The sequence below is a fragment of the Cyclopterus lumpus genome, chromosome 3 (genome assembly GCF_009769545.1).
Source record: "Cyclopterus lumpus isolate fCycLum1 chromosome 3, fCycLum1.pri, whole genome shotgun sequence".
Lineage (NCBI taxonomy): Eukaryota > Metazoa > Chordata > Actinopteri > Perciformes > Cyclopteridae > Cyclopterus > Cyclopterus lumpus.
The window spans coordinates 25323305-25348160 of NC_046968.1; the positions used below are offsets into that span (position 1 = coordinate 25323305).

Consider the following 24856-nt stretch of genomic DNA (forward strand, 5'->3'; position numbering starts at 1 on the left):
ACAAATCTAAAGAGGCTGCAGCTCCATCAGACCTGCTGATGGATGTTTCAAAGGCTCTTATGAAGTGCAGCATTACATAACACGGCTCCTCTAATCATTCTTTGAATCCTAATATAAGGCTGTTCCCTTGCTAATCTATGTCTTGGTATAATCTATGGCTCGCTCATGTAAGCACGTCTTGTCCTAAAAACTGGATGGTGTCACGCTGTACTGAAGCTTATTGTTGTTGTATTATTAAACGGTCATAATGCTGCAGCAAAGTCATCTTCTAAACATAGAGATCTGATCTGCAGCTCAACAGCGTCACGCTCCTGCAGTGTCACAAAGGGATCGGGCTTGTTTGTTTGTTGTCTTGTTATTAAAGTAACAGATGTAGATATAACATTACAATATATGCAACTTGTTTTCTAATGAACTGCTTACCCCGCTGTGTGTCTCATGATTGTTTATCAGTATTTGTATGTATACCCAGACGCAGATTAACAGACAGGTTGTTAGAGGACAGGTGACACACGAGATGTCTGCAGATGACACAATCATAAACGCTTATGGGAGAACAGAAGCACAAAGAGGGTAACACTCTGCATGACGGCCGTGTCTATAATGCATTATATTATACTTATGATGTGCTGTAATCTGCCTGTAGCGCTATAAATAGATACTAATTATATTATAATACTATTTTATTTTGCAAAGATCATAGTGTTATGGTTGTAATACATTTGAATCTTTATGTGATCACAGTTATAACATTATCACACTGTAATGTGATTATAAGTCACTATAGTCATTATCATTGAATCAAGAATGCAAGAACAACACACATAAGTTTTAAGAATCACATTATAATGCGTTATAAAATGATGAATCTCTCACAACAATGGGTATTATGATATATGAACCAGTAATTATGAAGAATTATGATGCTTGTCCTTATAAATCATTAAAAATGATCTATAATGTAGCTATTTAGCATTAGGAATATTTTCTGAAAGCTAACTATTTATTTATACACATCTATAAGCAGATTATAACACACTATAAGTATGCTTATAAAGCATTATAGATGTGGACCATATGGAAAACTAAAGACTTTCCCTAAATATCTATGTAAATGTAGAAAAATGTGGGGAAATTAATGATTATTTATATATATATCACATAGTTTTAGGGGAATGATTGCATTCATGTAAATGTTTGTATATGATTGAATTTAATATGTGTTGTATTTTAAACTTGTATTCACATTAATTGCACAAGTTGTATATATATCACGAATATAGTGACTTTATTACAGACACGAAGAGAATATTCATAGCCGACCAAATAAAAACAGAGAGAGAGAGAGGGAGAAAAAGAGAATTTTCTTCTAAAAATAATAATAATTAGAGAAGATTGTGATGGTTTCCGGTAAATAAGTTATTTGTGTTATAAATAATAAACATTGTATGCAAGACGAGCGGTAAGAGTCTGAAGACTGGAAGTTGAACATTGAAGGTGTTTGCAACGGGTGAAGAGAAAAAGCTGCTGCAGGATTGTGAATAATGAATAAAATGTTTATAACCTCCGACCCCCCCACCCCGACCCCCCCTTCCTTCTTCATTTATCAGATTCTTTTGGGGGTAATTAGAACCAACGTTTACATTTGAGGGTTTTGCACTGATCCTGTTAGCATACCTCACGTTATTTGAGTGGATAATACATGTGATTTCAATAAATAATAAAGCAATAATGCTTTCGCTCATGAGGTCATTTCGCTCATAAGATATTTAAAAGGCACCACCAGCACATTATAGGTAAATTAAAGCTGCATAATACATGAAGAAGAGAACGAGTCAGACACTCGTCAGCTAAAGGTGGTTCTGCTCTAAATGCCGTTTCTGAGGGTTTTTTACTTGTTGACAGTTTAATTGTGTGTAACGACTTTAATATATTGTCTTCATAAGCATATAGTGAAAACACAGTAACTATATATAGGACACACTCTGGGTACTTTCTTTTTAACATTTATGTAAAAAAAGAAGAACAAAAAAAGGTTGAAGCTGAAATATAGTTTCCTCAGAACCCAGGTACAGAACAAATATCAATATAAAATCATAAAACATCTTAATGTACAGTAAATTCAAGGGTGTAAATTCACGGTATAATAATAATAGGGTGTACAAAAATGTTTGGGTTGTGGGCCGTATACAAAAACATATAATGAGTCACGTGCATAACAATAGTGAACGTGTAGTTTTCAACTGGTTACAATGCAAGAAAATCAATGTTTCTAGACCAGAAATGACCAAATATTAGTTCATGGCCTAAGTGTTCATGGCCTTTTATTTAGGTTTGGGTTCGACTCCTTGGGAAGACTTGTCTGTTTAAGTATTATAGTATTACAGTTGTTAAAAATCTCAGCGTAATCTGCCAGACTTCACGGTGTTTCTTCAGAATCAGTTTTGATGGACTTTGTGGTGACTTAAAAAAGAGCATCAGTGCCCCTCCGTTGCCCTCGTGTCATTCACAGGGTTTCTTTGTGCTGGATTAAAACGGATTACAATTTAACAGGCAGGACATGTTTGCTTTTTTCTTCCTTCATGAAATCAAGCTAAATGAGAGCGTGTCCCCTCGGGATTTTTTTGTTTATTCATAAAAAACGATGCACCTTTTTTCTTTTCCCCATTAAAATCTTTCCTCAGAGATAATAATCTCAGGGCTAATATTTATTCCTCAAGTGAATGCATTAACGCTTCTGTAGGTTGTAAGCACATTATAAAATGCATAAATCTATAGCTCTTGTTTTGGAAACAGGAATGCCTTCCGTAACCATCAGTAATAATCAGCGTGTAATCGGGTGCCTGCAGAAACACTGATCTCAGAAGACTAATTAACTGGTAAATCTTACAAAAGGTCAACAGTGTGTTGGACCAAGGATGAAGAGAGTAGCCACCATATGGCTAAAGATGCCCACAAGAAGTGTGTCTTCACTGCTCTTTTAATCTTTTGAGCTAATTGTGTTTCTCCCCCCCCCCCCCCCCCCCCCCCCTCCCTCCGTCTTCTGGTGACTGCGGCCGGGGGGCCCAGGCAGACAAAATGTGGTCAAACTCTAATCTACTTAACTGCTTTCCACTTTGTTTTTTTCCAATTATGCCGCATGCCTTGTTATTTGTCCGGGTGCTTCGACATTCATTTTGCCCTCCGAGCACATTTTCTGCTCAGACTGTGATTTATTTGTTGATCAAATACACAGATTGTTACCAAAAAGTAACCAGGATTTAAAAAAAAGAAGAAAGAAAGTCAAAAACGACAATATCTTAGTATTTAATTCATTTTATTTACCTTTTTTTTAATGTCATACAGTTGTATTTTATATGCATTTGTCTGATTGTGTAATGCAATAAGGACGTGGCTCCCCTGTGGTGGCCCTCCTCAAACCAGCGTGACTTAATGAGAAGGTGCCAGAAGTCTACACACTTACATGCACCCAGACCTTGCACTTTAATTCCTATCGATATTGTGAGGGGAAAAATAAATGTTTAATAGGATTTTTTTTGTGGCTGTCGACAGTGTATTCTGATATATGGAGAGATGAAAAGGGATATCTAAAATATCCTCTGTAAAACCTTGGACTTGATATGTCAACAGAATGAAGAATTTGAACTCAATTCACACAAAACACGCTCGGCTAGGTCTCGTAAAAGATCGTGATTTAAAAAAAAATTAATTTACACGCACGCTCGTAAGTTAAGTAGCCAACGTGATTAAGTAAATTGTTGACTTTTTGGTTTCACACGAACGGCGCCCTCTTGGGTGAAAGTCATGTGTTTGTTCGACTCCATCCACCCGTACCTCCTCCCCACGTGGACTTTCTCTCTTTTCGTGACAGAGTTAATCATGAACCGCACAGATCCCGTCGGCATTGTTATGTTGTTGTTGTTGTTGTTGTTGTCTTTAGCTGATTGTGTTGGTTTTCTGACCCGCAAAACTGGCAGCTTGAAAAAAAACAGGCCTTAAAAGGAGAGTGAATATGACTCGGGATAAAACATAAATGTCTCCGCTTAATAAGCCGCTTGATATGTCAGATGTTGTGGTTTTGAGCTCGCTCCTCGGCGAAAAACTAAATTAAGGCAGCTTGAAAGGCATTCGCACGTCCACCGTAAGATCAGTTATCGGTGAACAACGAGCACAGAACGAACAGCAAACTGACAAACAGACAGATGTCAGGAACACTGAAGCATTGTTTGACACCTGCTGTGAATTAATTCACTGAAACATTTGATTTTCACCATTTTTTCGTCTTTTTCGACCCCTTTTTTCTCGTCTCAAATCGCAGCTTTTTTTTCGTTCCGGCCCAAATCGTCGGGCCTTTTTTGGTAAAACGACAAGTCGATTTAATTTAAAGATGATCGCGAAAGGCTTCACGTTTCATGTTCTCTTCGGTCCTCCAGTCTTCTGTTGACACCGCTGCCTATGTAAATGCCACATGTACGATGATTCTAGGCTTCTTAATAATAAATGGGGAGACCCTTCGCGAATGAGCTAAATTAGTGTCGGCTAAAACATCAGCCATTCAAAACTCTATTATTCCCTCTGTGACCTTTTTTTTTCTTCTTTCGTCTAGCAGCCGGAGGGAAGCGGATGATCTCTAGTTTGTACAAAAAAAATGAAATGGGAGTTAATAAGCAGCTCCTCTGCAAACACTGGGGGTCATTATGAATTGGAGGCAATCACACAGATCAAATATACAGCGGGCGGAAATGGAGCTGGAATTTTGTGAGGGGAAATACAACAAATTGAAGAGGCTGGTAAATATAATAATGTGCGCCTCGTGTAATCGTCCCCTTTTTAAATGCAGATACCGAAGAGGAGCGTTGACTGATGGATGCCCTCGTGGACAGAGGAGACACGAGGAGACGGAGCCGCATGGGAACCGGTTTAAAGTTACAACTCCTCCAGCAGAGAGTTTTTCAGGGAGTCTGTCGCTTCCGCCCGTTTCTTCTCCAGTTTTTCTTTTTCCTATTCGGTTGAGGAGGAGGCGAGGAGCAGCACCAATGTTCTGTCAATGTGACTGATTGATCCAGTAGATGAATGGTAAAGATTAAGAGGATGACAAATAGGCATGCTGCTTACACAGCGCGTGGGGCTAATCCTCTCCCTCCACCTCCACCCACACCCACCTCCCCCCTGGGCTCCCTTTTGAGGCGCTGCCACCGAGGAAGCACCCACAGACAGTGACGGACACCCGACGGCAACCTGTTGATCTGCCACGCAGGACCCTGCAGCCCATCTGCAAGCTCCCCATCAGAGGAACCATCTGCCCACTCGGGGACCGCTGGAGGCCCGGGCAGCTACATAATTCATATTTTCTTTCCCACAACAAAAACCCAGAAGGAACTTGAACTTTTCGTGCGTCGATCCCTGGACATTGTTCTCTTGATAATTCACAAACTTTAGAGGAGAGGACTAATAGTTTCTTAACTCCAGGAGACATTTTTTTTTTTTAGTAAAGGACAAATAATGATGGAGGATCACCCCATGGTGCCGTCCTCTTCCCTCAGTGAGTGCTCTGGGAGCGGCGGGATGGACGACAGCAGAGGAGGTAAGAGTTTCACAGGAGCAACAGGTGGAGCCCGAACGGGACACAAACCGGGGCTGGAAAAAGACTTATGGAGGTTCTAAATACTTGTTTTCGTTTGAGTTTCTCAGATTTGACTGTTTTGTTCCTTCCATCTGTTTAAATGTTTGATTTAAAAAAAGAAAACAGCCGTCTAATTTACCAAAACTGTCTTTAAAACTAGTTGATGGCTCCAAGGATTTCTTAAATACAAATACATTTGATTAGAGTAGAACAAGACCAAAATAAATATGTACAGCACTATGCAACTGTAAGCGATGCTACCTGAATGCATGTATAATTAATGGGTTTATTTGGATTAATATCAGTATCTCAGCATCGTTTGTGTGAGCTGTTATTCTGGGATTTTATAGTTTTAATTTCATAATCATGCACCAAAATGAGCTTTTCAGGCCTAAGCGGCTGTTGCAGTAGACTGAGCTGACAGTGCAGATGGCAGCCACAAGTGTGTGAAACAATACCAGAGCAACATGAATGGCACAAACCAACTGTGTATGTGTGTGTGTTTGTGTGTGTGTGTGTGTGTGTGTGTGTGTGTGACTGTGTTTTGACCCACAGCCAAGAGTCCGTCCCCGGGCAAAGCTCTGAGCCCGGCTCTGGTGTGCAAAGTGTGCGGAGACACCAGCAGCGGCAAACACTACGGCATCTACGCCTGCAACGGCTGCAGCGGCTTCTTCAAACGCAGCGTGAGGAGGAGGCTCATCTACAGGTGAGACGGGGGAAAAAAAACTCAGCTGCTGACTTTTGTCATTTTAATAACTTAAAACGTACCGATTGGTAGAAGAGGTGCGTTATGGGAGGGCCTGCGCATCCTTTTTTTTGTGGTTTTATCCCAAATTAAAACGCACACAATTAAGATGCCCCATGTCTTGAGTGCAAACGTCCATTTTTGTGACACCAACAATTTCTTTTACGAAAGTTATGTTTGTAAAATTGAGGTTAGGGTTAAAGTGTCGGTTATGGTTTAAAACGGGTGGCTTTCATCATGGTACAAAAGGGAGTATGAAGATAGATTATTATTTGAAGCATCTCTGATGTATTTTGACTCTCCCTCTTAAAGTCTCGGTTGTGGGTCAACAGGTGCCAGGCCGGTACCGGCATGTGTCCGGTGGACAAAGCTCATCGCAACCAGTGCCAGGCGTGCCGGCTGAAGAAGTGCCTGCAGGCGGGCATGAACAAGGACGGTCAGTGTGCTCACCATGAGACTCACGTGTGAAACCGCTCAAGGGCTACAGGCGTATCTCATGATTGTTTCCTCCTTCTCCCCACCCCCCCCCCCACCCCCCACCCCCCGTCCTGACCCTTTTCCTCTCTGCAGCAGTACAGAACGAGCGGCAGCCTCGCAGCACAGCTCAGGTCCGCCTGGAGTGCATCGACGTGGACCCCGACAAGGAGCACCTGGCCACCACGCGGGAGCCCACCTCCTCTTCCTCATCCTCCACTTCCTCCTCCTCTTCCTCCTCCTCCTCCTCCTCAGTCATCACGTGGCCCCACATCACCTCCTCCATGTCCATCACCTCCTCTGCGGCCCCCCAGCGCTGCATCAGTCCCCAGAACAACCACCGCTTCATGGCCAGCCTCATGACGGCCGAGACCTGCGCCAAGCTGGAACCCGAGGACGGTGAGGAGGGGGTTTTCGGGGATCCGGGATCAGATTAGACGGAAGCTTTAATTAAGTGTTCTTCCCCACCGTTTTGGTATTCAAACCTGTGCTATTGATAAATTAAAGCCACAGTGAAACGGCGTTTTAAGAGCATGTTGTCCCCATAGATTTAAATATTTGTGGATGAAAGTGGGCATATTTTTTGGTCAAAAACATTTTTTATGTTAAATTAAATATAAGTTGTCCTAAAATCAAACAGTGTTAGCATCAATACCTTTAGGGTGCTTATAGGATGCTAATTTTCCTGTGGGTTTTAATAACAAAATTATTGTTATTGTGTTTTAGAGTGGAATTTCTTGATCAAACACAATAAATAAATTAAAAATATACAATAATATAAAAAAAAATAAAAATCTATTTTGCATTTGTGACCTTCAGCATTTATCAAGTTAAAAAATGTTTTACGTGCATAACTAAACTAGTTTAAATAGTTCTGTGCAGCCTGACCTCGTCTTCTCTGGTTTCAGTCGACGAGAACATCGACGTGACGAGCAACGAGCCGGAGCGAGCGTCCTCGGAGTACCACATGGCTCTGTACCCGTCCAGCTCCGAGAACGTGTACGAGACCTCGGCGAGGCTGCTCTTCATGTCTGTAAAGTGGGCCAAGAACCTGCCGGTGTTTTCCAACCTGCCCTTCAGAGACCAGGTGAGACTATACTCATATATATAAATATATATATATATATATATATACATATATATATATCCTTAACAATATTATTATATATATATTATTATAAATTATTATTATTATTATACTATTATTATTATATTATTATGGGGTCAGTGGTTAGCATGTCCGTCTTTCAATCAGGGGGTTGGCAGTTCAATCCCCGCCCTAGTCGATGTGTCCTTGAGCAAGACACTTAACCCCGCATTGCTCCCCGTAGTTGTGTCTACGGTGTATGAATGTATCATGTAAAGTGTCTTTGAGTATCTTAAAAAGCGCTATATAAATTAAATGGATTATTATTATTATTATTATTATTATTATTATTATTATATTATATATATATATATATATATATATATATATATATATGTGTGTAGGCTACTGGAAACTTTATTACATTTTCACTTTGAGAGTTTATTTTGATTTTTCAAGTTAAAAGATTTAAAGAAAAATGATTGATGTTGGTGATGTTGAATGTTAAAAAAAAATATTTCAGTAATCAACTCAACTATGGAATTATATTCACGCTACAGGAAAACATAAATATGTTTTGCACAAAATACAAATATATTTTGTCATATACCTTTTTTTTCAAATGTAACATTTTTTTAATTTGATATCATTTACACTGGTTGACAAAAAAAATATTTAAGCTTTTCACGAAAAGAATAAATTGAAACACATTTTTTTAAAAATAAATTCAATAAAAAAGATTTTAGATGACTTAATTGAATAGAATTGACTTAATTCTACAAACATTTTAATTTCATTATTTTTAAATACAGTTTTCTTGAAAATAAGCCAATAAATATAAGCCAATATTAATTCATTCTGTCGTGTTACTGCTTAATAATTATGCATTAAAAAAATTAGCCCCCTTTGTACCTAACCGTGGCTAACCGGTGAAGCTAACCGCAGCTTTATCTCCCGCTCCACCAGGTGATCCTGCTGGAGGAGGCGTGGAGCGAGCTCTTCCTGCTCTGTGCCATCCAGTGGTCTCTGCCTCTGGACAGCTGCCCGCTGCTCTCTCTGCCTGACCTCTGCCCCGGCATGCAGGGCAAGACCAGCTACACCAGCCTGGACCTGCGCCTCCTGCAGGAGGTCTTCAGCCGCTTCAAGGCCCTCGCCGTCGACCCCACCGAGTTCGCCTGCCTCAAGGCCATCGTGCTCTTCAAGCCAGGTGAGGACGACGGGATTCCATTAAGTGGTATAACAATCTCACTGTTCTCATGCACTTTGTTTGAATACAACTGTAACCACGACTACAGCTAACACCATGTGATCAATTTGTACGTAATCCAATTTGTACGTAATCCACATAATCACGAGCAAAAGACGGGCGACGTAAAGTATAAAGAGCGATAAAGTCTGTAGAGGGAGGAGGTCGAGGTTAACGAAACTCCGGACTTTCACTCAGGAGACTGTTGTTCTTGTCCCAAGTTGACGTCGTTATTTTAACCCAAAAACGTTTAATTATTTACTTACATAACTTCCATACTTGGGTTACGCAACTTCTGCAGTTATTTCAACCCAAATCAAGATCTTTTCCAATACCTGACCAATTAGTTTTGTCGACCGAACGGCATGAAAAATAACCTAATAACTTTTTTTTTGTAAGACATCATATACATCATTGTGAGAGGATACATTGAATAATATCATTTTTTAAGAGCCGAAGGGACTGGTTCATACCAATGAATCTGACTTTAGGACCCTAATGATTTCAGTTAGCCTGACCTTTCCTCTATAGTGTCACTGTCCACCATAATTATAGAAATATACAATCTGGAAGCGATTACTGAGCATATTCAGTCTCCGCAGAGGAAGAACCTGTTACATATTGGATGTTCTTGAGCTGATGTATTAAACATAACCTAAAATCCACCATATATGCAGGTTGTTTGCTCTAATGGTGATACACTGTTTAATTCATTTTTTTTTAGATATAAATAATTCAGCTCTTAATTGGTGTAGTTATGCTTAGAGAGCGACACCGGCTCATATTACACAGGTATTCTTTCGGTATCTGTCTCACAGTATTTATTATATTATATATTTATTGCTCTCCTCCACAGAGACTCGTGGTTTGAAAGACCCGGAACAAGTGGAGAACCTGCAGGATCAGTCTCAGGTGATGCTGGGACAACACATCCGCTCACACTACCCCAGTCAACCAGCCAGGTGCGTTCCCAGTCTATGTTCCCAGTCTGATAACGACACAGTGCTGCATGGATACTTTGAAAAAAAAACGTTAAATACTTTGACTCTGTTGAATCGTATTCCGATTGTTGTCTTTTCTTTGTTACTGGAGTTAATTTGTGATTGGAAATGAACTTTTAGGTGAATGATCTTTCTGTCTGTTAAAGGGCTGTTGAAAGGGTTCACTTTTTAACATTCACATACTCCAAAACAGATTTCATGTAAATGGTTTCTATTCAGAACAAAAATCATGAAGCGTATACCTTTTAATTTTAAATTGTAGTTAATTACGCAAATGTGCTCATTGCAAAAATTAATTAAAAAAACAGGGGAAAAAATATATAGATATATCATTTTTAAAAAATACACAAAATAAGTATCTAATTACTAAGGTTTCCGGCTATTTCAACTTGTAAACTGAAAGACAAGCATGTAGACTGGATTAAATTGTTATTATTATTATTTACTTTTTCCTATTCAGGTTTGGAAAGCTGCTCCTTCTTCTCCCCTCTCTGCGTTTCGTGAACTCGGAGCGCATCGAGCTGCTGTTCTTCCACAGGACCATCGGGAACACTCCCATGGAGAAGCTGCTGTGTGACATGTTCAAAAACTAGGCAAAGAAAAACGGGATCCCGTGTTTGGAAGGGATGATATTCCACATATGTTTGCTTTGTTTTCCTGTGTACATATCAGAGATTCTGCGTGCTGTTATTGTTTCTTTAAAAAAAAAAAAAAATTGGCCACTTTATTATTCGTTTTTGTCGTTTCCACATCAGGTTCGTCCTGAAAATGCAATCCAGTCCTCGTCATCATGCTCGCTGTCTATTTGTATCATATTTAGATTTAGATTTCATCCTCAGTCGTTCATTATTTTTTTTAAATATTTTTTTTTGTTTTTTTGGTGACATTTACAATGCTTACAATGTTTATTTGTTTAGTGATAGACTGTATATCCCTGCTGTCAATAACGCGACTGTTATATTCATGTTTTCATGCCTTGATAAAGTAAAAAGAAAAATGCTTGAACATGTTTTTATCTGTTATTCAGTGTCACAGTTTAAGGGGAAGAATAAAAAAAATACAAATGTATAAAGAAAGGAAAAAATTAAATGGGATATAATGTGTGTCAGCTACAGCACATGTGGATGAAAACTGAGTTGACCTGAACCCTCTGAATCAACCAAACAGCGCCCTCTTCTGTCTGGTGTATCAAACACCACCCTACACACACACACGCACACAGTTTTCTCAGTTGCTTATAGTATATTCCAATTACTATAAGGAGCAGACATGTTGAGTTTAAGGGCCTGTTAAAGGTTCTTATTGGAGACAAACAGGAGTTTTTGTCTTTGGGTAATAAACTTTTCCAAAGAGGCTCTTGATAAAAGACGTATTGGATACAGTGACAGAGAGTGTGTTTAAATAATAACCCTTTTTGTTTCCACTGACATTTCCTGAATAATTCAAGAAATTGAAAGTGTCATAAGTTTAAGTCTTAATTTAAATGTGTCCTGCTGTTGGCGCTAGAGGAAAAGGGATTACCAAAGTCATGAGGATTTATTTGATATACTGTGGACTGACTATCTAAAAAATACTGTGCTGTGGAAGAAGTTAAACGAAAGCATCACACAGTGAAGGACTGTCTGCCTCTTGCCCTCTTAACTGAGTTGCAAGTTGTACGTCTTCCACCAGTATGTGTTAATGTTCCTCCTCTGAATGTCAGTCTGATAAGAGTCACTCAGTATTACTTTACCTTCTGATTCAAACACATGAAACACATCAGAGGAGCAGAGCTGGACGCGCAGTGGACGCACGCGTCAAACACTTCTTTTAGTTTCTTAGAATTTAGCTTTTTAGCGCCGTCATTTATTATTTGAAGAGCTTGAAGCATTTCAGCACATTCTGTCTTTTACATTATTTACATTTTTTGGGGGCTTTATATGTTGTAATAGAAGCAGTAAAGCCCCGAGGGTCCTCTGTGAGGCCCTCGTTTTACAAAATCCTGATCAGCTGGCCCTGCGCGGCCTCTGTCATATGAGCGAGCTCACACATCCAGATTAAAGAAACGTTAAACTCCCAAAGGAGATTCGTCTGATTTCACAGCAAAACTGTGCCGCGAAAAGAAGAAGAAAAAAATGTGTCCGAGGCTTTTAAATATTCTTTGTGATGCACACAATGAACAGGAGAAGATTAAACTGGATCAACGAGTCCATCTTCATGCCCCCAAGTTTAGTAAAGTTGAAGGTGTGTGATTTGTGTTCTGCTGCTGCAACGACACACTTATTATTATTAGTATTATTATTATCTCCTTCAGTTCTTATTTAAATAATCAAAGAAATAAAAAACTTAAACTGAGGCGTGTCACGTGTCAAATGATCCACATTCTCATTGTGGCCTTTCCTAAGCTCTTTTCACACAAAGGTTGTCCCTGTTTAAAATGAGAGATTTGCATCTTATTATAAGATTAGTCTCTTAAGTAACAGGCAGAGGGAGGCAAACGGGTTATGAGTCCCACAAAAGTGCTTTCATTTCTGCAGGAACACACCAAACATGAGACATTGTACCAGACAACGTTATTATTATGTATGACATTTGGGCACAAATAAAACTATTTGGTGAAAACTGTTTCATATAAGGCTGCGTCTACTAATTAAATATCATTATGGAAGAATCTGCTGATTATTTTCTGGAGAAATTGATTATTATAACGTCATTCTTTTAAATAATTGAAATAAAGAAGCAATAAATCAGCACGAAACCACAATAAGTGGCATTTTTGCGTTAATTTCTTTTTTACCAACAATTGGTAAAAACAAGTGGAATACAAAAGGAAAATACTCGACTACCTCATAATTTGTACACTACTTGAGTAAATGTACTTAGTTACGTCCACCACTGGAACAAATGGCCACTGACAAACAATTAAAAATCGACGCCTAAATGAATTAAAGTCGAATGCCGAAACCAGGTTCAGAAGTTTAAATGCCACATCAAAGATACATTATATCAGTTAAAGTAGCAGCAGAGGTCACTCAAAGTCAGTTTCTTCCTTCACCTCTCTCTCTCTCTCTCTCCCTCTCTCCCTCTCTCCCTCTCTCCCTCTCTCTCCCTCTCCCTCTCTCTCCCCCTCCCTCCCTCCTCCCCCCAGTGCTGGTGCTAATCTCCTGAGTCGAGCTCCCAGTTGAACTGGAATGTGTTTGGGCCAAACTGTCCCGACCCGTCACAGCACCAGCAGGGACCCCTGAGCCCAGTTACCCGACTCCAAGGAGGAAGATCCGGAGTCCTTGGATCAAAAGCCTCCGCTCGACTCGACCGAACCGCTGCGATGAATCAGAGCAAGACCGAATTTGAGCCTTTTGAATATTCCTACAACGATTATTCAGACTGGTACTCGAACAACGCAGAGCCAACCAAATCACCCAAAGAGTGAGTAGGACACCTCACCGTGAGAACAAAAAGAAATGATGATAGAGGCAATCCTACTTTTGATTATGTTTTGATTATATGTAGAAGTTCAGTATGGGAATGAAGTAGCGGATCTGTGGTGATTCTTGGTGGGATTCCTGAAAGGTGGTGATTGGTGAACAAGTGTACATTTAACTTAAGCATCTTGAAACCTTGATATTCGTATTAATGCAAAGCACCAATCCAATCGCTTGGATCACTTATAAAATAGCAATCTAAAATTGGTGCACAATATTTGCAGTATAGCCAATTCTTACAGCATTATTTTTGTGTTCCAACTTTTGCAAAGAACTTAGCTTTGTTTATTTAAATCTCCTTTTTGTCACAGGGTCATTTTGCCATGTGACCCCACAGCGGACGACAGGGTCTTCCACATATGCATGCTGTCGATATCTGTAAGTATACATTAGAGCGCTGGCACTGGTTCAAGGGATGAAACTAAAACATCTGAATGAGGTAGTCTATAAAAGAGACAAGAAGAAGTGGTGGGATGCTACATCGTGCCGTATCAGGAAGAACAAACCAGAGTGAAACATGGAGAGAAAAATACTAAAAGTCACAGTTAAAAAAAAACATCTATGAACAGATAATATTCCAACGAGGGCATCTGGGAGTCGATAGACGACGTGTTCATATTTATCAGAGTCACTGATTGGATGAGATGGAGGGACAGACCAGACCGAGGCCCGACTTCCTAGTGGCCACTTTGTGGAATTACAACTTGCGGGTTTGGACGTTAGACGTTGACCTTGAAAGGTCATAAGGGGTATGATGACCGATCCACCCATCAAATAATAATAATAACGCTCAGGTTCGGGAAAAGTTGCTATAATAATTATTAAACATGCCCATAAAACCTGTTAAACTGTTAATGTCAGATTACAAACAATTCAGGGTCCAAGATTATTACTAGCTATACACACACATACATATATACATGTGTGTGTACTGGGGTGGATGCGGAGGTGTGTGTGTGTGTGTACTGGGGTGGATGCGGAGGTGTGCGCGGGCACGCACTGAGAGAGGAGCTGTGCTTTCCCTGTCTTACGGTCTGTTTTGCCTCCTGCTGTGTGTGTGTGTGTGGTTTTCCACCCACATATAATTTATTTATTATATATATATATATATATATATATATATATATATATATATATATATATATATATATACATATATATATATATAAGTACCCCAAACACAACGGTAACACTACAAAGTCCTCCTAACTAAACCACGAGTGGAACAAACAACCAGCGTAGATGTTGTTCTGAAAGTTTTTGCATCTTCCATCAAATCCTTTTAATTCTCCTTCTACGAATCCATCAGTTGCTTCAGGCAGACATTCAATTTCACGACGTTTGCCTTCATTTGGTTTTCACCCAATTAGCAGCGATGGCCGCTGTGCCTCGGTCAGAGAACTCTTCATCTGTTTCCTCAGAATGGACACGGACCAATTTTTCCTTCTCGATAAATAATGTGGAGTAAAACTGGGACAGCTGGGTCAGAAATAACAAGATGTTGTTGTCCGAAGAATGTTCTCGTTAAATTTAGGTTGCTCTATCCCAAACTTCCAACTGCATCTACAAATCTGCTCGGCTTCGTTATTTTCATAAAGTTGTTTAGTTTGAATGTAACTCGATTGCCGTCAAACACATGCGAATGGCATTCATTCGACATATTGCGCAATAAGGAGGTACAGTATTTAGCACGCTTTTTGTTTGGTGGGAATTTTCTGCAAAAAATGACCAAAAAAAAGAACATTTAATTCGAGGATTTCTTTCTGACGCTTGATCCCGCAGCTTCGAACCACCTCGCAGTCTGTCCTTGTTACCATAGGAACAAAAAGCAGCAGATGAACCCTAAAAAAGAAGAGAAAGCATTGATCTCTTTAGTTCATGTTCCAGTCCAATATGTGCACAGATATACAGTGATAGTCCTGATTCATCCTCATCTTCCATTGTAGCTGGCGGTGGTGTTAATCCTGGCGGTTCTCACCAGGAAAAACAAACTCTGCCAAGGATTCACAAGAGGATCCTCCAGTATCTTCAGGTGAGAAGTCGATAGATAAATAAACAAGATTTGATTGATTGCCTGTTTGACGGATATATTACATAAACGTTTCTGTTCATGATCTCGCAGTCCGGCCAACTTCCTGGACCAGACTCAGCAGAAAGGCCTCGTCATGGCTGTTTTTGGTCTGGTGTTCAGCAAGCTGGCGATGCTGGTGATCACCCCAGACCCTCTGCCCTTCTCCAAAGACACTCCAGCGAACGTTAAAGGTGAACATTTACACGGTTTGTTACTAATGTCGACATGTCTAGATTTGCTGTTGAGATTTTTATGTGCTCAAGTGATTTTAGGGCTTAAGTGAAGGCCTAAATGTTGCTTATCGATGGCCAAAGTAAACCTCTTATCTGCAAAATGGTCAAGGAAAGGTGGGGGGAACCTCCTATCTGCACTTTGTGTATTTTTGTATTGTGTACTATGCATTTGTTATCCTTAAAAAAATATAATTCTGGAAAAAAAAAATATTCTCAAAGAAGTGAATTTTTGCTCTTCGGCCATCACTTATGAGGTAAGACCAACTTTACAGTATTCAATGATGAGGATGTTGGACTTAAAGCCATTTTGTGTGTGTGTGTGATTTTAGAGTCCCCAGTAGTAGTATAAAAAAAAGACAATGTTTTGGTGCTCTAATCAAAAAAAAAAAATTTAAGGGACCCTGAATAAAGGTAATTCTTTTTTAAAAATTACTAAAATAATCACGTTACATGAGTGGAACAGAAGTTAGCTTGGAAATAGGGAAGATCTTCAGCTCCCTCTTTTTGTTAGAGGGAGCTGAAACGCAGAGGAAGGTAAAGACTCTCAGCTGCATGTAATATGTAATTATATTATACTTATTATAATAAATTAATATGTGACATGTAATACACTCTAATATTGATATACATGTCTGTAGACACATTTTGGGGTCACGCATCAGAGGACTGATGAGCTGGTTTCTTCTTATCCCTTTTGTTTTTCAGAGTACATGAAGATAGTCGCCATCTTCTACTACCCCGTCCTGTACTACCCTCTGTTGGTGTGTTGCACTCTGCAGCACAAGGCGGGCTACGTGTTGGGGACGCTCCTCTCCGTCGGCCACTTCGCGGTCCTGGCGTGGCAGAAGTTCGACTGTCCAAAGACTCCAGAGGTGAGGTAATGTTTTTCATCGCGGCATACGTAGTTTTACATATTACAATGTTGACGAATAGAATTGAGCTGTGGCTAAGCTCCGCCCCCCCCCCCCCCCCCCCCCCCCGCCGTCAAGGAGCCCACACTGTCACTAACTGCACACCAGACATTTCAGACAGAAGGATCTTCTGAAACAAACAGGTTAAAGAGATAAAAGATAGAAGCTAAAGCCTGAAGACCTGGCGATGGAGACAGAAGACAATGAACGTTGGGATAAAATAATGAAAACTGACATTACCTCTCTAAATATGACATTTGAACTGAGACACGTGAAACCACATATCTCAAAACACCTTCATGTTATTAGTTTTTTTACAGCTGTTGCAGTTGAATTGATACTTTAAAACCTTTTTTTCTTTACATGTCCCCCCCCTTCACAGATCTATAAGTACTACGCTCTGCTTGCGAGTCTGCCTCAGCTGGCCTGCCTCGCATATCTCTGCGTGCAGTTCCCTTTGCTGTTTGTGAAAGGACCAAATACCGACGAGGTGAGACAAGTCAGAAGACAGATATTGACAATAGTACCATATGTCCACTCATATTTCTGCCTTACGATGTGTGTGAATACCAACATTTTAACTAATCCCAGGCGGCCCCTGCTGCAACTGAAGTGAGAAACATGAATTTCAACTATGTCCGTAACCGTGATTACTGTAAGCAGCTTGTGCAGAACAGAGTGGGTTTAGCTCAGCGTCTGCAAGCAGATTATGACGAGGGAGGTGATGTTTTTTTCACCCCCTTTGTCAAAACCTATTACTACAACAGAGTTTTTGTTTTAAACAGCGGGTTTTAATCCTGTCTAGAGTTTTTTTTGGTTTTTTTTGCTAATGATTTAGAGTAGAAAACCTTGTGGTGAGCAGGTACAAAAAAACCTCACTTTTCAGGTCTTTAATCCTTTACTTTGAGCTCCAGGGTTTTTTCTTTTCTTGTATTTTTTATTTATTCTTGTTAATTATTCAAGCTCATCCACTGAGAATTGTGTTTTTTTTTCCTTTTTCATATCATGATGTTTTCAACCAAACAACCTCACAGAAACTCGCTCTGAAAAACCTTTCCACTGTTAATTGTGAAGGAACCTTCTACGAATAACTTTCTCTCATACGGTGACTCTTCATAAGTCTGATTTGTATTGCTCCTATAGGACCTTGACAGCAGCTACTACACCAACTATGTGAAGTTGCTCCTCAAGAAGAAGTCCTCGGCTGCCAGGTGAATAAAGATAAGGCAGTGAATTAATGTTGTTTTGACACGCTGTATGTGGCTGACATTTGATCCCTATGTTCTCTTGTAGCTCTTCATCTTCAGACAAACCAACGCTGGCAGAGAGGATACTGGCGGTGCCTAAGAGTTATATTTATATACCAGAAAAAGGTGCGTGCACTTAAAAAACAAGTGGAGTCTTTTTCCCCATTCCCCACATTCAGTGGAAATATGAGAAAAGAATATATAGAAGCTTTTTGAAGGGATGCAGTTATGTTGAGTCCTAAATTGCTGTGACTGAAATGAGCTATATATAGTTATTTTGTCTCGCAGTGTTTCGCTTTCCACTAAAACTGGCCGTGTCAGCGTTCGTCGCCCTCGTGGCGATATATCACGTGAGTCTTCCTCAGACCTTTTAAAAAAAAATAAAAAATAAAATCAGACGTAAATAAAGTTACTCCGCGTTTGCTACTTGTGAAAAGGTCGTGTGCGGATGTGTCTATGATTCAGACGGCGTTGCTGCTCGTCGTCCTGGTGGTGCCCACCGTCCACATTGTCCGCGCCGGCATCGACGAAAACATCGCCTTCCTGTTACTGGGGTTCGGCATCGTCCTGTCAGACGACAGGATGGAGGTCGTCGAAATTGTGACCTTCTATACTTGGTTGCTGGAGGGTACGTGGGGTTACTTTTGAAACCCTGACACGTCCGAATATTGTATCATTAGAAGATAAATGACTCATTTGTTTGTTCTTTTCCACCATGTTGTTTCTCAGTGTGCTACCTCTGTGCTATGACCCTGTCTTGTTTGGTCAGTCTCATCATGCTCATGAGGTCCATGGTACTTCACAGGTAAGTGCAGTACAACCTCGGGGGTTGATCCTCAAGCTATCGGCCCATTTGACGAATAAGCCAGACTTGCAATTCTCTTAAAACCTAAAGAGGCAGCAGTGCAGCGGAGTCCATAACATTTGTTTGTACGTGGCCTATTGTATGTGAAGGTACACTTACAGAATAAAGTAAGGAAGCTTAATCTTGGATTTGCATAGTGCCATTTGTATGTTGCGTTGTGATCGGTGGGTTTATTTACCTCCTGCCAACCCAGTCAAAAAAGTCTGGATATGCCACTGAGGAGTCACAGGAGAAACCTTCTTTCTTTTGTAGATTTGTTTGGCCACTTGGGGGCAGTGTAACAACCTATAAAAACCCTATTGACATATTATCACCTTATGAAGACCGTATTGCCTATTTACAAGTCCTCTAGATCAAGGTTATCCAAACTTTTTCCCTTGGAGAGCCAGAACTGAAACTTAATGGTGGGCGATTTATATTCTTATATTATTTATTATCTATAACCAGAAAAGCATGCTGCCTTACATATTGCAAATAGCGATTAAATGCAGTAACACTTTGCCATACGGTCTATTGGGACATACAAACTATTTTTCTGGCATACTAAATAGTATGGTAGAATGGGTATGAAAGCACTCAGTATTTAATAGTTTGTACTGATTAGACACCTTTATATAAACCTGTTCGACTACTCTCTGTTGCTTTTGTTACGCTTGAGATTAGATCTCTGTTTTGGTTTCCAGGTCAAACCTGAGAGGACTGTATAAAGGTGACGTTTACAGCGTTTACAACAGCCAGAAGACCATCCGTCCATCCAAACCTGGTGTTGTCTGTTGGATTGGGTTGACAGGATACCAGGCTGCGATCGTCTGTGTCGGTAAAGCTCAAATACTCGAGAAGACCTTCACCGATTTTTACTTTATTGAAGGAAAACGATGGTTATATTTCATGTTCATCTTATCTACTTCCTTCTAGTAAGTGTTATTAAGAGGATCAATCAAAAGGAAACGGTACAGCTCAATTAGAAAGTATTCAGACTTCTTCACCTTTAGCCTGATGCTAAAAAATTGCTTAAAGCAACCAAAAAAAAAAGATCTCATGGCTCCCTCCCCCGCTCTGAGTCCTTATATAGACAAGTGTGTGTGCCTCTTCAAATCAATCAGTTGTGTTTACCACAGGTGGACTCCAATCAAGGGGAGATTCTCAAAGGGGATCAAGATCAATGGGAAGCACCTGAGACGGGCTAATGTTTGTAGATAGAGAAGGGAAACATAGAAAAAGGGAATACACTATTCTGATAGCGTTGTCCATTTTAGTCAAAGCACTGTGCTTTATTACCACAAACACACACGGTGTAGTTTATCTAAACCCCATCACACACACAGCGTTCTCGCTGCCACCAAAACTCATTGCAGCACCAAATGCATATTAATCCGCCGCTGAAAATAGTCCTCCGACAAATGCGCTACTTCCCCTCTGTTCATGTGACCAAATCTAACTATATTTACGATTTTGTTTTGTTTATGTTAATCCTCAAGAATTATTGAATTTGGGGCTGAATGCGACAGACGGGGATAATAAATTAGATTTTGTGACGATATATCTAAAAATATAGAATCTTACACCTTGATTTAATTCTATATTTGAAGTGAAGAACAATAATTCACTCCATCATAGCTTTTAATGACCTTTAAAAAATTTTTTTTTTAAAGAAAACGTATAATACCTTTTGTCAATGTGTTTCTGTGTTGCGTTTTACAGGAATGGGAATTCAGACCGTCGTGTTTTTCATCTGCTTCTTGTTCCTGGTGTTTTTGATCATCATGCCCGTCTTCTACGGTCGTAACCTCATCGCCTTCACGATGGCAGGGAAGGCGTGGTGAGTCAAGCAAGCTGGCGTGTACATTAGCTCTTCGCTTCATTTTTATTTATTTTTTGTGCTATCAACAGATCGAAACAGAGAGGTGATATTTAAATTGTTTTTTTTGTGTGTCTCAGGCCGGGCTGGGTCACGGTCACCCTGGTTACGGCCCTTCAACATGTGGCCGCTAAGTTCGCTTTCATTAAAAAGGAAGCCGGTACGAGAGACTTGAACAACAGGTTTGTAGAGCTCATTTATTGGAATTGTTGATCGTGGGTGTTTTTCATCTGCCTTTTTTTAAGGATACTGAGGTCACATCTACTGTATTATTATGAGCTAATATGAGGGACCTGGATGTCCTTTAGTAACCTCGGGTGAATTTCATTTTACAATGGGGGTAAAAAAAAAAATATCCTGTTTGTTTGTTTTTAGACTCAAGAATTTAATTATTGTTCAGTTTGTGAAACACCGTTAAGGCTTTCTCTTTTGGGAAATAAAAAAATACAGAACTCAACTTAAAGAGTTAAAGAGGTACCATACTGCAGTTTTTTAAAGTTGGGGAACTCACAAGGGACTGATTACGAAATAAATGTAAGCCGCAGTGGCCGAAGTGTAGCCTGACTTTTAGTCCCTGGAGGGTCAAGCTCCAAAATACATAATGCAAGTCGAAACCCCTCTGTTTGGTAAATACCCACCTTTTCCACTTATACCAGCTTGAAAGCTACACCAACACATTTGTGCTGCTAGAATATATTATATTTTTTATATTTTTGCATTCGACTGCTCGCATTACCACAGTGTTCAACTGTGGCGTCTGTGGTGTGATGAGGTTGATCCAATAGGAAGTGAAACGAACGATGGGAAAAAACAAAAAGAAAATGTTCTTGTAAATTTGTGACTTTAATCACAGAGATGGTATTTTTTTTTTTTTTTTCCTCAAGCTCCGGAATTATTATTTTATTTTTCACATATAATGGTCCTAATATGCACTTGTAGAAAGCGATGATCGGGTGTCATTTTCTCCTCCAAGAGCCACAAAAGACACAATTTCTGTGTGCAGTCCGAGTGGTACGAACCACGCCAAGTAAACTGATCCCAGGCATGTTCCTTTACCTCGATAAAGAAAACTTAAACACAACCATCCTAATTTCTTTCTGAAATGTTTCATGGTGTTTGTTCCAGAGAGAGTCTGTTCCTCCTGACGTACCTGCTGTTCCTGATAAACATCGTCGTGGGACTGATAGTCGCAATATGGAGGATGGTGATAACGGCTCTGTACAACATCGTCCATCTTGGCCGCATTGACGTCAGTCTGCTGCATCGCACCGCAGAGTCCTACGACCCAGGTACAATCTGTTTATAGGTTTTTGACACCGACGGCAAACTACGGCATTGAGGAATAATATAATAATAATATATCAAGCGTTAGGTACGCGGATAATACTTGTAAGCGACTTATTTACTATTTTTACTTCGATGATAATACAAATATTAAATAACTCTCTAAAGTAAAGGTCTCAGTCTGACGATCGCCGTGCTCTGCGACCTTTGACCTCTTTCCAGCCTACCGATACTACGCCCACTCCCTGAAGGTGGAGGTCAGCCAGTCACACCCGGTGATGAAGGCTTTCTGTGGGCTGCTGCTGGACATGATGATCGAGGGCGGCGGAGCCGCGCAGAAAATACGAGATGCAGAGGAAGGTAAAGACTCTCAGCTGCATGTAATATGTAATTATATTATACTTATTATAATAAATTAATATGTGACATGTAATACACATCCTCACATACGTGGAGCGTGAAATACATGAAAATGTATTAAATTCCAGTCGAGAATATAGAAATCTAGAGCCGCTGTAATGCACCCCTGAGGCTTCTGGTGAAGAAAATCAAATTGTCAGATAAATAGACTCGGGAAGTATTGGACAAATTAAAATATAGGCCAGATGATGGCACTAGATTAAAACGGGCATCATTAAAGTTCACAACAAACATAAACTTCTGGACCAAATTTCATGACAATGCAACCGACACAAATGTGAACCTCTCCGTGCCAAAATGTGTGAAAATCTTTCAATCGATAGTTGAACAGTTTGACCTGCTGGTGGCGCAGATTGTCAGTCCGTTGGTTGGGTTCGGTTAAAGATCATGTCTTCAGTTAAAATAAGTACATCCACACCAAACTCCTCCCTACGCAGACATTCGCAAACTTTAGATTAGATTCATGCACGCGATACGTCAAGAACAAGCTTTATCCTAAAAACAAGTTAAACCTCCTGGTGGCACAAGAGGAAAAGGTCAGAGGATCACTTCAGTTATCAGGGTTCATCCACTGAGGCATCATGAATATCTTTACCAAATTCCAAAGCAATTGATTCAACAGATATTGAGATATTTATACCCAATCGCCTGCATTGTCAATTACGTTTGAACGTCCAATATATGAATAATTATTTAGAGGAACAATGAAACAGTGGAAAGGATTGTTTCTCCAAAATATAAATAAGATGCACCTTTAATCCTCCACAGGGTTTTTTTATGGGTTTCCCAGGTATCAAAATATACTGTGCATTTTCATTCATCCCTCCGTTCGGTGTCTGACGGCCTGCTCCTCCGTGCTTTCAGGGATTCGGGAGAACGGGCCGAACGAGGCGACCGGCCACCGGAGGGTTCGCTCTCGCTGGCAGCTGCTGTACACGCTGGTCAACAACCCGTCCCTGCTGGGCTCCAGGAAGCACTTCCAGACACAGCAGACCTCGGAAACCGTCCCCAACGCGACCCCCAACGCGATCCCCAACGCGACCCCCAACCGCAGCTCCAAGAAAGGCAGCGTGGAGGTGGAGCCTGCGGCCAAGCCAGTCCGACCCACCGAGACCCCCACAAACCAAGATAAAACTGATTGAGACCCCTAATATACTGTTCTTATTCGGTCCTTGTTTTTTTTATATCTAATGCCAACGTTTTCTTTTTTTTTTTGCAGTATCTGCACATGTCAACTATTCCTCATGGTTCAGGTTATGGAAATATGGTGGTATTGACGCAGTTAAAGGTCCAGTGTGTAGGATTAAGGGGATTATACTATTTTCTTAATAGTATACTATTTTCTTAATAGTATAATCACTTTTTTTTGCATCGGCCACCATAGTTGTCCCACGCGCTCGCGCACACAGGAGAAGTTTCAGTTGGTTTGCAATCTGCAATCTCGCCACTAGATGTCACTAGATCCCACACGGTGGACTATGAATTGAATGCATGGTTAGAATTAGACAACAAAAAAAAACGTTTGGCCAAGATTAGGGAGAGATGGTGATGCCGGATACGGAATTTAAAATGTCCACGATGCAGGTGAGCCAGAAGGGCGCCAAAAAAAAAGATGTAAATCAAAGACATATAGAAGCGAACATGGGCACAACTTTCAAAAACAAACATTGCATCTTGTGGAAATTGTTACTACTAACATCAGATCCCTGAAGCTCTCTGACAATAATATCCATGACAATACGACTATGATGAGAATGAAACGTTCAGCTTTTGCAGGAGCGCTGAGGTCCTGTTAGTAATTGCATATTGACGTGCACGGTGCCAGTGCTGATCAATGGCAGGCAGTCAATAAGAGGCCACGCTCCCATTCTGCCTCTGGTTACCGCGGTTACGTCGGCACACGCTGGTTCTCGGTGTGTCCTCAGTTCACCACGCGGTCCACGATGTTATAAATTGATCAACCGAGATAGTCAAAGGAATGTCGTACAATAACAACAACATACGCCATTGAAACCTTTGAATTAAAGCTAATTACTGTTAATGTGACATATTCATTATATTTGTTGGAAGTTTCTACCTAGATTTCAGCTTCAGAAATATTATGGATATTGAAATTGAGATTAATCATACTGCATATTTTCAATTATATATACAGATTATAGTTTTCTGTGACATGGTGTATTTCCTACATGGTATTTTAATGAATACATTCAAATAAACTTTATGTTTTCATAACATTTGACGAGAAAGTATTTATGTTGCTAAATTCATGACTTCATCCGTATCCCATTTAAAAATTATAATAAAATGTATAAATGCATCAAAGGGAA

The 24856-nt window shown here is 40.1% G+C and overlaps 2 protein-coding genes across 2 annotated transcripts; both read left to right on the forward strand.

Annotated features, from left to right (window-relative positions):
- Positions 1-5505: 5505 nt before the first annotated feature.
- LOC117725184 (photoreceptor-specific nuclear receptor-like) lies at positions 5506-10769 on the forward strand. The gene is made up of 8 exons (XM_034525206.1): positions 5506-5584; positions 6179-6329; positions 6701-6804; positions 6939-7241; positions 7751-7929; positions 8896-9136; positions 10032-10137; positions 10637-10769. The coding sequence occupies exons 1-8, from the start codon at positions 5506-5508 to the stop codon at positions 10767-10769; spliced, it is 1296 nt and encodes a 431-aa protein (XP_034381097.1).
- Positions 10770-13480: 2711 nt separating this feature from the next.
- Positions 13481-23668, forward strand: LOC117727649 (receptor for retinol uptake stra6-like). Its single transcript, XM_034528062.1, has 17 exons — positions 13481-13581; positions 13949-14015; positions 15584-15669; positions 15760-15899; positions 16647-16813; positions 17235-17342; positions 17996-18063; positions 18146-18225; positions 18388-18449; positions 18565-18727; positions 18829-18904; positions 19648-19781; positions 20666-20783; positions 20903-21004; positions 21948-22111; positions 22329-22466; positions 23391-23668. Exons 1-17 carry the CDS (start codon positions 13481-13483, stop codon positions 23666-23668), a joined length of 2052 nt encoding a protein of 683 aa, XP_034383953.1.
- Positions 23669-24856: the final 1188 nt, after the last annotated feature.

Bases quoted from the DNA above. Each gene is read 5' to 3' on its own strand.
- LOC117725184 (XM_034525206.1), top strand. From the start codon at position 5,506: ATGGAGGATCACCCCATGGTGCCGTCCTCTTCCCTCAGTGAGTGCTCT. The intron at 6,805-6,938 runs GTCAGTGTGCTC...TCCTCTCTGCAG, and splicing joins GGCGGGCATGAACAAGGACG to CAGTACAGAACGAGCGGCAG. The intron at 7,930-8,895 runs GTGAGACTATAC...CCGCTCCACCAG, and splicing joins ACCTGCCCTTCAGAGACCAG to GTGATCCTGCTGGAGGAGGC.
- LOC117727649 (XM_034528062.1), top strand. From the start codon at position 13,481: ATGAATCAGAGCAAGACCGAATTTGAGCCTTTTGAATATTCCTACAAC. The intron at 18,450-18,564 runs GTGAGTCTTCCT...TCTATGATTCAG, and splicing joins CCCTCGTGGCGATATATCAC to ACGGCGTTGCTGCTCGTCGT. The intron at 19,782-20,665 runs GTAAAGCTCAAA...TGCGTTTTACAG, and splicing joins GGCTGCGATCGTCTGTGTCG to GAATGGGAATTCAGACCGTC.